At 34.5% G+C, this 17,775-nt stretch overlaps 2 protein-coding genes across 2 annotated transcripts; one reads left to right on the top strand and one right to left on the bottom strand.

Moving 5' to 3' along the window:
- Window positions 1-3,064: 3,064 nt before the first annotated feature.
- On the bottom strand, window positions 3,065-8,777 carry LOC142552967 (transmembrane 9 superfamily member 1-like). Its single transcript, XM_075662912.1, has 12 exons — window positions 8,471-8,777; window positions 7,599-7,791; window positions 7,407-7,511; window positions 7,222-7,239; window positions 7,051-7,145; window positions 6,798-6,950; window positions 6,469-6,603; window positions 6,165-6,331; window positions 5,274-5,368; window positions 4,751-5,124; window positions 3,729-4,002; window positions 3,065-3,595 (listed from the first exon to the last, which is right to left on the bottom strand). The coding sequence occupies exons 1-12, from the start codon at window positions 8,543-8,545 to the stop codon at window positions 3,528-3,530; spliced, it is 1,752 nt and encodes a 583-aa protein (XP_075519027.1). The 5' UTR covers window positions 8,546-8,777; the 3' UTR covers window positions 3,065-3,527.
- Window positions 8,778-13,816: 5,039 nt separating this feature from the next.
- LOC142552968 (protein NRT1/ PTR FAMILY 5.10-like) lies at window positions 13,817-16,630 on the top strand. The gene is made up of 4 exons (XM_075662913.1): window positions 13,817-14,070; window positions 14,157-14,374; window positions 14,758-15,305; window positions 15,576-16,630. The coding sequence occupies exons 1-4, from the start codon at window positions 13,923-13,925 to the stop codon at window positions 16,390-16,392; spliced, it is 1,731 nt and encodes a 576-aa protein (XP_075519028.1). The 5' UTR covers window positions 13,817-13,922; the 3' UTR covers window positions 16,393-16,630.
- Window positions 16,631-17,775: the final 1,145 nt, after the last annotated feature.

Consider the following 17,775-nt stretch of genomic DNA (forward strand, 5'->3'; position numbering starts at 1 on the left):
ATGATATTAACAAATTTTTATTTATTTAAGTAGATTTTCGAAAAAGTATTTTCTTATTAATGGAAGACTGTTTTTTTTAGTTTTATATATTTACAAAACCACGATTTTGATTATTTATATTGTCATATTTTATTAGCATGTAGACATCGTCTTCCCTGAGTGCGGCAACAAGGTATACTTCATCTACCGAAAGATCTTTTGACAAATTTCAGAGCATTTGGTGTCCTGTCTAAGCTTGATAAAATGGAAATTATCGTATGAGTTTTTCTCGACTGGTTCTGATGTTGAACTGAAAAAGTTGTGGGACCCTTAGCTCCTAATCGTTATTACAATGCAATCTGATTAGGGTTAAGTAATTACAGCGAAAAACGAGTTTAAATTTTTTTTACAATGAGCCCAAATCATTTTATTTGATTACTAAAAATAGTATTTCATCTCACGTCATAAACACGCCCACACGTAATCAAAACCAATCATATACAAACAACTCATATCCTCGGGACATGTCCCGGTATATAGATACATATACATATATACTGGGAACAAGACATAAACATAAAACCTCAGCTCAAGCTGTGGCTCCCTCCAGAAGTACCATCTCCGGTCTCCTGATATCCTGGAGTACCTGTCATTGTCCACACACAAAGACAACAACAGCCCCCCTTAGGGGTGAGCAAAGCTCCGTATGAAACAACCAATCATATATACCACAAGTATCTAAACAATGATATATGGTATGTAATGCATGTATGTCGTGCAGGTATCGGGTCAAATGCCCATCCACTGAGCACATGTCAGAATCAAACGAATCGCTATCAAATCAATGCTCGACCTGGCACACCAGCCTCAATAAGGGATACTCATATGATAGTGTCGACAAAGCGCCGTCAAATCCCAAATCTCATATTCAATCATCGGGGCCACAATTGTCTATGCTTTACGGGTCATATAATACCAACATAGCAATTGTGTTCACAAACCCCAGAATCCAATCAAATCATAACAGGGTATCTAAGGATCATAGCTCAACGTGCATGTCATGTATCGATGTATGCATCAAATGATGTGTGTTAACAAAACATTTATTTTATACATCGATATCTCAATCTCAATGTCATGTATGCCACATCAATCAACAAATAAGACATATAGACACATAATCTCATTCCATCCAATCAATCCAATCAAGCCAACATATATCATATAATACAGATATCTGTCGTATGTTACCCGATCGCAACATACCTCAATTCTTCGTTTCCAGTTGATGTAGCCTGAAGATATTGATATTACACTTTATCTACACCAATAACATACTCATTCCAATCAATAACATACTCCAAAATCATTAAATTTGAAACTTCGAAAATTCATATCAAATCCAAATCATATCATAATTCAATTCCGACTTCGAATATAAGTTTATTTTCGGTTATTCTACTGCATACAGCAAATTCAACTTCAAATACATGCTATTCCAGCACTTTGATATTTAGAGCTGCTGGAACCAGAAGAAAATTACCTCAATCAGAAGCCCTCAACGCGAAGATCACAAATATATCATTTGTTTCGCGTTTAGACAGCGTTTCGAAGTCGATTCGGACGAAAGAAAATTGATTTCTCTCGTTTTTTCGAAGTTGCTAAAAGATAGAATGAAGAAATCGAATAGCAAAATCATTCTTATCCTTCCACCGTTTCGGCGCTCGGGCGGTAGACTTCTCGCGCCCGAGCGCGAGAGGTTCTGCCCCCGAGTTTCAAATGCATCGCGCTCGGGCGGTCAAAAACTACCACTCGGGCGCGGCATATTCTGTCCGATTATCACTTGCATCGCGCTCGGGCGGTCGCAAACTATCGCTCGGGCGCGATGTCTTCTGCTCGAATACTCAAAATTACTACCTTGACCGCCCGGGCGCCACATCTTCTATACAAATATTTATGTTTGTACTATATTGGCGTCTGGCTTCTCCACTCGAGCTCTTACAACGTCAACTCATATTCAATATCCATTTTCTCAATTTCATTGTCATAATATACATCAAATACATAATCACATGACAATTTCATAAATTATCGATAATCACACAGGATTTACGATAATACGATACACGGTCCTTACAAAAGTGTACCTCCATAATGTATCATCTTTTGTCCATGTTTTATGTACAACTTCTTTCATCTATCTTTTTTTCCTTTAAGTTTTGATGTACGTTAAGGCTCGGCTAAATTCATATCTTTTTTAGAAACCTTATAGATTAATTGATGTTTTTTGTTTCTTAGTTCAAGAATATCTAAGAATTTTTTACTTGTCTTGCAGACAATCTTTTATATATTTTAGGCTAAAATTTTGTTTCATGATTTTTTGAATCATATTGTGAAATATAGTTATCTGAATGAAGAAACCAGAAAAATAAAGTGTTTCTTGTCGAAACATTCCTTATACAATTGTACCATGTCTATGGGTCTCCATTATATCCTTCTTGATTCCATATTTATTCTTTTTCATATATACTCTCATCTAAAATAACATCATCAAACCGGTATACTTGAACTAGGTCTTGATAATAAATCGGTTCTTCAATATCCGGAGTTGGTGCTAAGCGCCTTATTTTTTTTGCTCGTTTTATGTACAATTGGTTGAAATGTGTATTCTTGTTCCAATGTCTAATAATTGTAGTCTTTAAAACTTTCATCAGCTCTGATATGAGCTTTTCTGAAAATTTTTCTAGCTTGTGTTTGTTAGTACTTAGAGATGAATTTGAGTCTTGATATTAGATTTTGCTTTTTGGTTGTCCACTTATTTATCCAGATTTGTAAGATTCGTCCAATTCTTTGTTGGGATCAAGAATTGTTGCCATGATTTTTATGACCGATGTTCAGTCATCTATTATATCTTTTCTATTTTTAAAATCCAATACATCAAAGTTCAAACGTAACCTTGTAAGAATATATTGGTTCTAATATAACTAATTATCATAACCCCGTAATGATGTCTCAGTCCTATTATTGTTTTGGAAAAATAACAATATATATGAAAAAAATGGTATATTAGGAAATACACATCTCGTAACCAACAAAAGTATTTAAAACATTTAATTAATAACATTGATATATCTACAAAATCGACAACAAATTTCAAATACAATTTCAATGCCAGTGACTCGCCAGTTGCTTGAAATTTCATAATCACATAATGAGCAGTCGGCATATTTCTTCAACAACCCTCCTAAAGAAAAATCTAGCATTCCCACGTCAAATAAATGAAATAAAATAGAAGGCAGCTAGCCGAGGCCAAAACATCAAGATTTATAGGTAAAACAAATTTCGCAGCAAAATCATGCTAAGAGGTATATAGGAGAAAGGCAAAATTGAGCCTTCTAGCCATTTTTGTTCCGTCCTTCGTTCATTTCTGTAAATAGATAAATTTTTTGGCGACTCTGCAGAACTGGTATTCCATGATCATGCAATGGGCAATTAACTTCCGGTAAAATAATGGCCAAACCCCAGTTCTCCTTTGCACATAACTAACATTAGTCACATTTGATGTTTCGGTAGATTCTCCTGACAAACAATCTAGAGCCCAGATATCCAACTGCGCCTGAAATTTCACAGCAGATAAAATAGTTATCAACAATGTCAAATACCAATAGGAAAGAACTTCTAACTGCAATGATAAAAGTAGCCTTTCATGCCTCGCTGAAGGGCAGGAAGAAGAGAACGAACAAACTTACCGCATAGTATTCCCAAACCAAGACAGAACATCAAAGTGTATCCGAAATAAAAGCTGGTCTGAAAGAAGCCGGACATCCTAGTCTTCACATGATAGTAATACACGGAATAGAGGTACACATAAAGAGAAGTAGAGGCAGCAGAAAAGAATGAGGTCCATTGCCAATGATAGTTCTCCGCATTCAGCAAGAAATAAGTCCCAACAATTGTAACACATATAGTGACGATGATCAGAATTACAAACACGAGGAGCATGAAGCCATAGACATAATAAACCTGAAAACAAAACAGCAAAAAATTACACATGTTGCTCCCTCAATTACCAGATAGAGGATAATCCGTTTATGATCATCCTCAGCTAAAACTTGACAATTCATGTCAAAAACTATAATTTTATTACAGTTTATTCAAGAGTTAAATCTTCTAGCCACTCACTTCAAACGGCAACTCATATTGTCCAAATTTACCAAGAAATTCACTCGCTCAAGGCCAAAACTGATCACATTTCCAAATACTGTAACACAGCCTGTAACATTTGAGACTGTTTGGATCACCTTATAAATTGTTTCAAACATCTTATAAGATAGTTAATAACTTATAAGATGTTTGCAAATTGTAGTTAATTTCTTTTAAAAAATCATATGGAAAATAAAAATAAGCTATAATGTCTCATTAAATCTTTTATAAAATATAAAACCCTGCCAATTTGTTTAAGAAGTTTACATATTTTTTTATCAAGATGACTTCAATACTCATCCCAAAATCCCAATTATTCTCTGAATTTTTTTCCCTCCGTATTTTCTCTCTTCTACTAACTTGATTTGTTGCAGTTTCCTCTCAATTTGTCTTCTTGAATGAAGGATTTTATCCAAACATTTTTAAGAGCTTACTTTTAAATAAACTATTAGAGCTTTATATGATCCATCACTCTCAAACTATAAGAACTTACGACATCCAATTGTACTTTGTACTATAGATATGGAGCCAAAATAGATGCTCCGATGCATAATGAAACATAAATTACCTTGTAATTCCAGAAGGAAGTGAAGACAAAATACATTTCAATAAAAATGCTTCCAAACGGAAGCAGACCACCCATGAGAGAGATAACCGATGGCGTGAGATACCATTTCTTCTCAGGAATCGGACGAGGAATTGTCTTAACTCGGCAAGGGTTGTTTGGAGTACCACTCCAGTTTCTTCCAACAACAGTACCAAGAAGTGCCAATGGGAAAGAAATAAAACCCCATATGATGAAAACAACCACAATCGTACCAAAGGGTACGGCAGCTAGCGATCCATAAAATATGGCAACAGTATTCAAGAAAAACCCAATACCAAAGCACATGAAAGGAAACAGCGATGCAGTGAGGATCATTGACTTTATCCATTTTTTACCTGAGTAATCATTTAGTTTTATAACATGTTAAAGGGGTGTAACAATTTATAGGTAAAGGAAATTTTAAGCTCCAATAAAATTAAAACTATAGATGACAAGGCCCCCGAGTTGTTAGGAGAGGAGAGTTGACCGTCAAAAAGAAACATACCCCCATTTCGAGAATACATGCCTCCACTCACATAACCAGCAATGAAAGAGGTGAATGCATAACAGATGATAAAAGTGGTCACAATTGCTCCTCTCCTGATATACAAGACAACAGCAGGTTATATCACTTGAAACAAGTCAGGTTGAGTAAAACAAAAGGTAAAATTCAGATATCTTGGAGCAACTGACACCATGATAATGCTAAACATGGGAAGATGAATTTCATGTAGCCAAAAAAGAAGGAAAAACTACTGACTCAAAAACATAGGGAAAACGTAAAAAGTGTTCAAGAAACAGGAACTATGAGGCAATCATCGAGGGAGTTGAAAACTAATGTGCCTTACTAACATTTTGTAGGATCTGTAAATTACTATAAATTATCTAAGTAGAGAAAAAATTGTATTATAAAAATTTAGTCACTGCAAGTTGATGCAAAGTCATACAGAGTGAAATCAACTATTTAATGCCTACTGTAGACAAAATAAAGGATAGATAATGCCACTGACAATATATAAGTCATAAAAGATTTCTATTGAACATGAAGAATCTTAATTTACAAATTCTTAATTTCATTATTTTCTTTCTTTCTGAAAAAGGTTAGGAGGCACTGAAAGGAAAAATGACAGACTATCCAAACTATAACAAACTCACGTAAACAAGAACAGACCCAACAACTTGGATTTGCCAACAAATAATCAAATCCAACTTAAAAGCTACACTCGAAGAAACTGTTTGGATGATATATCAACTATTGTGTTTTTCATATGAGTTTAAAGTTTCCAACCTCGGGTCTCATTAAATATGATCCCAATCGAAACAAGCTAGATCTACTGCTTAACTCATATTAAAATACTAGCGAGATCCAAAATCTCAATACATGCCTTTGACATACCCTATGTATAACATCCCGATGATTGCCAAAATGATGACAAGAAGTACGAGATTTGCTAATTGAGCACCAGTGCCAACAACAGCTGAGAGAAGAGCCAAGTTTTGGGGAGGCCGAAATACATCACCATGGACAAGTTTCCACCCGGACTCCTCACTCACATCCCGCTCCTATACAAGAAGAGTAAGAATTTAAAGGAAATTACTTCATGGTGCAAGCAAATAAAGAGGCACGCAGCACAAAAAACCATTCAGTGACAAATTTCAGCATATTTTATGCAGGCAAAAAAATGTTCAGAAATCACTACCAGAGTCTCAAGATCATCATCTTCCCGAGCATATTTAGCGTAATCATTGCGAAGGGTGCGCATCAATATCATTGAAACCAGACCAGTAAGGAAAATCACCATCATGAAAGAATTAAAAACAGAGAACCAGTGAATCTGCAAAATGATCATTCTTGGATAAGATGATAAGGAGGAATAACATAAATCATTGGATCAACTGAATAGCTGTTATATGCTCCCCTATTTAGTGGTATCTTCAAAGAAAAGTGATTAGTCATTGGGTAATACAATGTTACCAGAATAGTTGATATCAAAGACACAGGCATATGTTTCAAGAAATAATTAAATACCTGATGCTCAAAAAAGGGGTAGTCTAGATAAACGTCAAAGCGGCGTGCAAACGTTATATTGGTTGCAACCCATTTGACAGAGTAAGTCATATCTAAAACTCTTCCCTCTTCAAGCGGTTTAGGAACTTCTTGAGTGAGATTGACGTGAATGATCTGCAAGCACAAATATTCAATTTGAAATATAAAATGCACTTGCACCAGGAACATAAAATAATTACTATGTCGAACAAGCAAAACATCTCAATGAAGCCACCTGGTTTTCATTATATTTGATGATGAGATTCTTATGTGTAAAAAGCACATGCTTTATATCACGAGTTCTATCAGGAAGCACCTCACCAATAAAACCTTCACAGATGAAGTAAAGGTTAATCACAATATAACATAGCCAACCTATTAGATGTATAAAGATATACAAACGTACCCCACAATGGCAAATCATCTTATTGCCAAAGAGCCATGCACACGTACAGAAACACAAGTTAGAAATAAAGAGTAACAATGCAAAACAATAAAAACATTCTAAGATCTGAAAAAATAGAAAATAAAAAAAAAATGCCTAGCCACACCAGTGTGGTGTCATCTCATGTACAATCATGGGACACTTACCCATAAAAAATTCAAACCAGTATAAATTCTCTACAGCTTCTCTGAATTGCTTAACCTTAACCGAGTTCAGTTCAATCTCGCAAATTGTAGTCCTCTCTACATCTCCTGCAAAAAGATATTGTAGAATTAAATGGCCAAAATTCTGGGAGATAAAAGATTGCAACTAGATAAAATTCGGGTAAATAATATTACTCTTAAACTTTATATCAATTTGGCTATCTATAAGTTCATTCCCACCAAGAACCTCGCCAAGCCCGCCCCACTTGTGAGCAGCATTTTCAGATGGCCGGCAAAATGGGAGGCTGTAATAATTGTAAGTTTCCTGGGGATTGTTAAATGGGCCGACCTTGTTTACCCATAGAGTGACGGGGTCACCTGCTTGATACTGCATATTTTACGATGTCAACGGTTAAAAAGGCATATCGTAAACATTCTGTCTACATCACAAAATTGAGAAATTATATTTTCCAAAAATGAAACTCGAGAAAAAGGCAGAAACTTTATGATCAAATCGGACAGAGTGTACATATGTGAGTGTTTGTACATATAATCTAGCAATTTAAGAATCAAATTCACCAAAGAAAGAAATACAGATAAACGTAAATCAACACAGAAATCAAAATTAGCAGAAAACTGCATGCATTGGAAACACTACAGGAAACCTGTTGAACGTCAAGGTGACGACTAGCCCACATCTCTTTACCCTAAAAAGGACAATTTTTTTGCAGAAAAAGGAGGAAAAGGGTAATGTAATAGTCCGCTATTATTTATCAGTATTTATAACTTTTTGTGCGACCTTCTCCACATTCATCGTGATTCTGGAGGTGGGGTGGGGGGAGACAACTCTGTTACTTGCTTCTCCCGTACATACTAGATCAAATTCCTTTTCTCGCCAGATACATTACCAGTTGTACAGAACTACGAAACCCATCGACAATCAAATTCAACCAAAATCGGCATAGAAGCAATCAAAAACTACACAACCCCATAACCTAAAGAACAATTGTAGTAACAGGGTATGCAAACAGCAAAACAAATAAAGCTCATAAAACTAACATCTTCACCTTTCCAAGAGTGGAGGAAACAAGGAACAAGAACGAAATAATAAAAATGCAGTGTGTTCGAACGGCGTCGCACATCGCTTGAATTTCTCGGCGATGCAGATATTGCTGGATCTGAATCAATAATGCGCCAAGTGCGAAGATCAATTTTTCTTCAATTCTCACTTAAATTCCTGTGTATAATTCAGATCTCAATAGGAACTGGATTTTCCGAGGTTATATAACGCTTAGATTAAACTTAATATGGCTACCTTTTTTTTGGATCTGAGTAATATTCCCATTATGTACACAACCGTGTCTAAAATAAATATATAAATATAGGCTAATATGTGGAAATTTTAATTGTCACAACCCCTAATGTAAAATAAACAGGTTAATGTCTTTTTTGATCTTAAAACTTTTGTTCGATTTACTTTTGACAAAAATTTGTGTGAGACGATTTTACGGGTAATATTTTGCGAGTCGGATATCTTATTTGGGTTATACGAGAAAAAATATTATTTTTTATGCTAAGATTATTATTTTTTCATGTGAATATCGGCTCACAGATAAAAATTCGTGAGACCGTCTTATAAGATACATACTCTTTACTTTTTTTAATGGATGTTGCGAAAACACAAATATAATTATTTATCGTTTTTGGGTTTTTTTATATGATCTAACTAAGTTGTCTTTCCTCTCTCGAATTTATATTCATTCTTCTTTGTCATTATTGAGATCGTGAAATTAAGGTAGTGGCTTACCAAACTTCAATTCAAGGCAAAAATGAAGTCACAGAGTAGATGCAAAAAACCAAACGTGAAGCACAACACTCGCCACTATGTTTTTGCATTGTTTCATCTAACATCCAAGTTGTGGTATCCAAGAAAAAAAGTCAAATGAAATACTTTACTGTAGTTGTGTAAGGAACCAATGTGAGTTCTTCCATTGGTACAAGTCTGTAAGCTATTGTTTGTTATCAAATGGAAGTGAAGGGTGAATCAGTTGATGACATTAGTGCGAGTTACAACAGCTATGGTGGTGTGGAGAGACAACCTGAGAAGTGCGAGGTTATGTCTATGGTGCATGAGACAGAAAATGGTTCGGTTGCAAACGAATATGTTCATGTTAGTTGGGTTGCTTGTGTATTTTGACTCTTGGTGCTCATGATTTTGTTGTTCAAGTAAAGTTGATGTTCGTTTTTTGCGAACTTTGGTTAGGCAGATGATCCTTTGTTATAATGCATATATAATTCCTCTCGTATTTTGTTGGTATAAATGAATAAGCTTTATCGTGTTAATGAGTATTCTGGTATAAGCACACTAGTTATTATGCACACGCGATGCGTGTGTGTACAATCTTTTTTTATCATTATCGATTGACTAAAGTGAAATTTGATAAATTATGGACGGACTAAATTGATATTTGAATTTTTTAAATAAAAAAATAAAAGAGTGTATTGAAATTTTTTTAAAAAAAAAAAACAAAAAACAAAAGTGTAATATTAGTATCATATGGTAAAGTTAGAAGAAAAAATTGGTATCCTTTCTAGGCGGTTACTATCATGCCCTCAATCTTAATATAATAGAATAGACTAGGTGGTTACTATCATGTCCTCAGTCTTAATATAATAAAATAGATGTAATTTCTGTCATATTTTGTGGATATGAACGAAGAAAATTTATTATGTTAATGAGTATTTTGTACATTGTGAATGAACTAGAAAATGAGTTGCATTGGAGTTGTCAATAGAATTCTGGAAATAAATTTGTAATTAACAAAAGCAACATAAATTCTAGTAATGACAATAGAAAATGGCACCGATATAACAATAATTCAACTTGCAATCCATGAAGAAAAATGCATTATCATTCAATTACATTTGCGTTCACAAAACAATACCAACCAATTTTCTTACCCAAAAACTAAAATCAGTTGTCATCCCATAAACTTCAAAACAATACATGCAATTTTAAAGTGGATCGACTCAATCGCTGATCCGACTATGAAATCATTTGTTTTAACAGTAAGTCATTTGTGAGACATATCAACTATGTCCATATTTACAAAAATAATAAATATTTTTTCATAAAAATAATATTTTTTCATGAGAAACTCAAATAGAAAAATTTTATCATAAAATTGACTCATAAAATCGTCTTACAAAGTTTTCTTTTTGTTGTTCTTAGTATTGTTGGGGTAATTGTATATAATGTTTGTCATAGAAAATCACGAGATAGAAATGAGTTAAACAAATAGCTACGAGAAAATAGTCGAGGCAAGAGTTTGACTATTTTTCCTTAAAACGATATTGTCTCACCCTGATACTCACGGTTGTTGACAATTCATTTCCCAAGATACAACGACTACGACTTCAAAATAGTAGCATCACAAATTTTAAAGTCACACGAGCTATGACAATATTTAGAACACTATCAATATGAGATACAAATTTTTCAATTTCGAATTTTAAACGTTAAACTTAAAAATCAAATAATAAGAATTTAAAATTTGCAAAACTTGGATTTAAGCGCAAATACTTAAAAAAACCAAAAACTAGACGATAGCTCTCGAATTTAATTCTAAATGTCGAATTTAAGCATATAAACTTAAAAAATCCAAACTCAATATTTTATATCTTGAAAATTTGAATTTTAAGCGATAATACTTAAAAATTCGCATATAAAATTAAACTCGGAGAGAAATTAGAAGTTACTAAAGTGTCTCTTCAATCGAGCCGCCACAAACCACACGATAATTGTCGTGTGATTTCAATTTATTTAAATATATATAGTATAATATAATAACACATAATCTTTTCTATTCAATCATTTCATTCGATAAAATTCGAACTCAATTAATTTTTCATTCACCATAATTGATAATTGAGAAATAATTTTGTTCGTTACGTAACTCGTTCGAATCACATTACCGATTCTAAATAGAGACAAAACTCATTTTTCTAATAAATATATATGAGACCATGATCCTTCCGTTCTTGATTTTTTTAAAATATCATTTTATTAATTATGAAACTTTAAAATGTTAAAAGTAAAAATTTACGGTAAAAAATAAAATCTCAAACTCACAAAATATATTAAATCACGCACTTTATAAAATTTTATCAACTCAAATGTGTATCTTCTTCACAAACTGAGAAACATATTTATATAATTTCTTTGAAAATAATCAACAAAAATAATTATATCATTAAATAGATCATCACAAACTAATTTTCAATATTTCCAAATCTTTTTTCCAACACCAAGTACCTTTTTCCATAAATGTTTCTTTTTATAAAAGATACGCCAAGGAATGAAAAATATGTTTTGGCAGGCACACAACCGATGCCCAAGGGACCCTCGCCCAGATGCACCGGTAAGCTCGATTGACCCCTAAAGCATCATAGAACCATGCATCCATACAAGATGAAGCAAGCTGAGAGGACCCTTTTGTTGTGTAATGTAGATAATGTAGATGATTTTATTATTTATAGAAATTTTACGAGTCAAGAACCCATAAAATTGATTGCCATTGATTCTCACCTGAACAAACAAACAAAATCTCGAAACCTTTTTCACATTTTAACCATATTGTGTAGTGAAAAAGAAATACAGATAGCTGTGGAAATGGAAGTCAAATTTCATATGTTAAAACTCAATTTACAACACAATAATCACTCATTTTCTTTCACTTTCGTATTGTTGACTTTTGTGTATATACACATTAATTAACACAGATTATCAAATGCCGTTGCATTTGAGTCCTCCGGCTATCCAAATATTCCACATTATCCCAATCAACTCCGGCCTTCGTCCCCACCAGCGTCTCCAAGTTGATGCACCGATCCAACCACTAGCAGGAGCTGGTCTTCCAGGTACCTCTGCAGCAAACGGACTTCATCCCCTCTTCCGTCAAGGCGGCGACGCCCACTTCGTCCTGCGTCCACCGTCACCTTCCGCCGCCTCTTGCGTATCCGGAAGCATACTTCCACAGCGCAAATAAAGGGAAAGGTGGCGCAGAATAGGGGGAGAAGGAAAGGAAGAGCGAGGATCAACAGCAAATACCTTGGTCTGCTGCGGCTGAGCCAAGAGCTCAAATCCATTGCTATGGCCGAGAAGGAAAAGGGTTGGTTGAAGAATATATCGTTGTCTTCGTTTTGATCAGTCTTTCCGTTACGATTTTGGGCTGCGAGTTGGAGTTTATCGGGGATGAGAGAGCGACACCAATGCGTGTGCGGGTCAGAACACATGAGGTTTCTGTTTATGATTGGATTGTCTACTTTTCTTTTTGACTGTTCGCATATGGTACGCGAGCGACGGTGACTCGGTTCTTTAAAAGGAAAATTGGAGAGCCGGCTGTCCTCTTTGCTTCAAATCGATTCGGTTTCGGTTTTTAATATCTCATATTCAGTCCAACTCCGATCATTATTATATGGATTTATTCATTGGACTGTGGAGAAAATAACATTGAATGCACCATTTTCTTTAGGATTATTAATTTGTAATTAATTATGTATATTTTTCGCACAACCCAAACAAATGGATGAAATTGGAATTGGAATTGCACTGAAACCATTAATTACGATGAGAAATCCATAGCGATTATCTTCAGAGTACAAGTGTACTTGATAAATTCAAATAACATATTTTTGTGAGGCGTTTCACGGATTTTTATATTTAAGACGGATCAATCATGTTTATATTTATAATATAAAGTAATATTTTTTTTATAAAAAGTTATATTTTTTCATGAGTGACTCAAATAGAAAATCTATCTAACAAAATTAACTCGTGAAATCGCCTCATAATTTTTTTTTTTTTGGTAAAATCCAAATATATATATATATATATATATATATATATATATATATTTTCCTCTTAAAACAACTTGTTTCTGGGAAACAAGTTAAATCAATAACATGAAACACGAGGCAAAATTTCATTTTCAATCATGTTAAATACCTGGAGAAGGGTGTGATGACTAGGTGAGATTGTGACATGATCTAGGATTTTAACCATTGTTTAGTGTTTTTTTATTAAATTCATTTTATCAATCAAACGTGTTTAAAAAAAAGGAAAAATAAACTCACCTACCCCATTGTCCACATTTAAATTTTACTTATTTTAATATGAAATATTTCACAAGTACATTTTGCCAAAGTTTACTTGTCTTTCTTCATTTATCGTGATTTCAAGACATCTCAACTTTTTAAGATATTTTATTTAAAAAATAAAAATAATTATTAATTTATTTTATCTATATAAATTATAAAACTATTTTATTACTAGGTATTATATTTTTTTATTTATATAGAGTGGCCCACACTACAATATTTGGGTAAAAGTAAAAAGACCGCGAAGAGGAATTAGTTATCCAATAAATCTCCACTACTTTTTAATGCAAAACGATCCGAATTTTTATCCCCAAATCCCAATACCAAAAACCTTGTGGCGGAGGAAGAGAGAGAGAGAGCATGACCACCTCCACAGCCGCTGGGATCCATGTATCCGACGCCGAAGCTCCCCTGTTGAATGACGACGTCGATGGATCCGTTGACTACAAAGGCCATCCCGCAATCCATTCCAAATCCGGTGGCTGGAAATCCGCTGCCTTCATCATTGGTATCTATTAATAATAGCTCTGTGAATTGTTTAACTAGCTGAAATTGTGTTATTTTAATGGTTTTTTTTTTTGTTTTGCGTTTTAGGTGTGGAAGTGGCTGAGAGGTTTGCGTACTACGGAATAAGTTCGAATTTGATAAGCTTCTTGACGGGGCCCTTGGGGCAGTCCACCGCGAAAGCGGCGGAGAATGTGAACTTGTGGTCTGGAATGGCGTCGCTTTTGCCACTGTTGGGTGCCTTTATAGCCGACTCGTTTCTGGGTCGATACCGTATGATTATTGTCGCTTCTGGCCTCTATATTCTGGTATGCGCAAAATCTTCTTCATTTTGATATCGTACAAGATTTTTTCGTTTCTTTTTATTTTCATGTTTCATCAGTGTTGGTGTCTTTGTTCTCGTTTCTGCTAGTTTGTTTACTGAACTAACTGATCGTGGGAACAATTTTACAGTATGGTCTCTGGAGCTGGCTATTTGCTTTTAGGCGGAGATGTTTAGGTTAATGTGGTGTGACGGATGTAATGAAATCAAAGAGTGTTGATTACTGTATAAGAATACAAATTTTATGTGTAACTAGAGAAATCTGACTTTGATTAGCATGAAGATATTTTGTCGACATACTTTTCTCGTATTCTTTTTCTTTGTATGGAAAGGCTAATTATGTTATTTTCTCATTGGGATGGAGTATAGGGACTTGGATTATTGTCTGCGTCGGCTTTCTTTTTTCCATTCAAAGATTCCGATTGCCAAAAGGCTTCAAATAACACAGCATGTTCTCCACCTCAGCTGCAAGTTATTCTATTTTTCTTCTCTTTGTATGTAGTAGCATTGGCCCAAGGTGGGCATAAACCATGTGTTCAAGCTTTCGGAGCTGACCAGTTTGATGAGCTAGATCCAAGAGAATGTAAAGCCAAAAGCTCATTCTTTAATTGGTGGTACTTTTCCTTTTGTGCTGGTGTTTTGGTGGCTCTCACCATTTTGAACTACATCCAAGACAATCTGGGCTGGGGTCTCGGCTTTGGGATCCCTTGTATTGTTATGTGCCTTGCCCTGATTATTTTTTTTCTGGGGACTAGGACATACCGATTTCGTACACTCAGTGATGATAGAAACCCATTTATCAGAATTGGTCAAGTATTTGTCAGAGCGGTAAGAAACTGGCATACTAAACCTGCAGCCATATCCACAGAGGAGGAAGCGCAGGGTGTTCTACCTCATGAGAGCATTCAGCAATTCAAGTGAGTAAAAAAATGTGTCCACTTAAATAATATTTTCACCAACACGAGAATGCAGGTGCTTTCTGCACATATTAACCTTTTAAAGCTATGCCGATATGCAAAATGATAATGTGGATTATTTCAAGTTCTATAATTTAGTGGATTCCATTGCGTAACGGAAGAAATTCAAGAGTTGTAAGTTTATGTTACTCGTTATTGCCTTTTGTCATCTACCTTGAGTGAAAAAAATATAACGGGGGTTTCATCTTCAATGTTTTGAGTTTGTTGTAGATTTCTGAACAAAGCCTTGGTTATGCCTGATGGGTCAAAGAAAGATGACAGAGTTTGTAGCATTGATGACATTGAAGAGGCGAAGGCAGTTCTTAGGCTTTTTCCAATATGGGCAACATCTTTGGTCTATGCTATTGTGTTTTCACAGATGTCTACTTTATTTACCAAGCAAGGGGTTACAATGGACCGGAAAATCACTTCTAGCTTGCAAATACCAGCTGCTTCTCTTCAATCTTTTATAACCATAGCTATTCTCATTGTCCTTCCTATCTACGACCGTATATTGGTTCCAGTTGCTGGAGCCATAACCAGAAAACCTTCAGGCATATCGCTGCTTCAGCGCATTGGTATTGGAATATTTTTCGCAATGCTTTCCATGGTGGCTGCAGCCATAGTTGAAATTAAGCGTCTTGAAACTGCCATTGAACATGGGCTAATTGACACTCCAAAGGCCACAGTACCAATGAGTGTATGGTGGCTTATACCTCAATACTTATTTTTTGGAGTTGCTGATGTATTCACCATGGTTGGTCTCCAAGAGTTCTTCTACCACCAGGCTCCTGGGGAATTGAAAAGCGTGGGTCTTGCTCTATACCTGAGTATTTTTGGCATTGGGAGTTTCTTAAGTGGTTTTCTCATATCTGTGATTGAAAAGATCACGAGCAGAAATGGTCAGACTAGTTGGTTCGCGGACAACTTGAATCGGGCACACTTTGATTACTTCTATTGGCTACTGGCAGGGCTTACTGCTGCTTCACTCAGTGTGTTTATCTACTTCTCGAGATCATATATTTACAACAGGAAACTTGTTATTTGATATTATCATATTGAAGGCTACAAGTTTCTTGGGGAAACAAACACAAATGCTATGCAGTTTGTTGAACTTGCTGCAAACTATATAGTTTAGGATGTATTCCAGTTTGGCCATTTGCATTTGCATTTGGGTGTTGGTTTGATGTAATTTTGTAACAAATCCTAAAAGGACTGGTATACTGGTGATTAAGGAATTTCTGTGTCATGGGTTCGAGCTAGAAATATAATACTATGTTTGTACATTCATTGCGACTGGTACCGTTTCAGGTTTTACAATCACCGGATCATTTCATTAGGAAATATTTGCAAATTGTATAAAAAAAAGTGATTACCGTGAGAAGTCAGTCCTCTAGCTAGTAAATGGAAGTGAAATTCTGACCTGGGTGAGCCACGTACTTGGGGATTTTTGACAAAAATTGATTACACTTATTTCGGAGATAGCTGTTCCATTTTTACGATTGTTACATTAGATGAATGACATTATTTATATGATATATTGTTATTATTAAAAAAGAAACACCAACACAAATTTTGATTTTGGAATTGATATGCTAAAACAATTATTATTTTTAAGAAACAGTTGGTTTAAAAATGTTGATTATTTTGTAATTTTACAGAACAAATCCACAAATAGTTCATATAATTAATATGATTACGGTTCTCATGGCATAGACGAGTTGGTAAGACCAATGATAATGTGGAGAGATATCATCCGGCAATGTTTATGTAGAATTGATTCTCGTGTGGAAGATATGTCTTACTGAAATATTGTGAAATATGTTATAAGGGTTTGTGTTTTAGTAATCTCATTTGAGTTACCTACTAATTCGTGTACTTTTCTGGATTTATCATCTCTACTAAATCAACATCTGACTCGTATAGAAAGTTTCCCACGATGGGTAAACCTTTTACTACAAAATTAATATGATTATTATTTTGTAATTTTACACTTTTTAGGTATCTGCATTCAGCCGAGGTCACATTTTATTACTATAATTCAATTAATTTATATTTTCCATAGATAAGTTGAAAGACAAAAATGCATAATAAATAAATCTGTTATTTTTTTCCAATGTCATTATATATAACGCACATTTACCCATTCTTTATCCAATCTTAGGTGTAATTATTTTGCAATTTTGAATAGTATTTGCCCTTATGCGACAGGTATAATATGACCTTTATTAGTTGTAACTGAATTTAAAAGTTAATGCCTAATTATTTAGAATAATGAGTATTTTATAAGACGGTCTCACGGTCTATATAAATGAGATGAAGTTACTCGCTTCATATTTGTATTGAAAAGCAATAATTTTCGCCTAAAAAATAATATTTTTTCATGATTTTGATCGTGTCGAAGACTCTTCACACAAAATTAACTCGTAAG

The sequence above is a fragment of the Primulina tabacum genome, chromosome 8 (assembly GCF_025594145.1).
Source record: "Primulina tabacum isolate GXHZ01 chromosome 8, ASM2559414v2, whole genome shotgun sequence".
Classification (NCBI taxonomy): domain Eukaryota; kingdom Viridiplantae; phylum Streptophyta; class Magnoliopsida; order Lamiales; family Gesneriaceae; genus Primulina; species Primulina tabacum.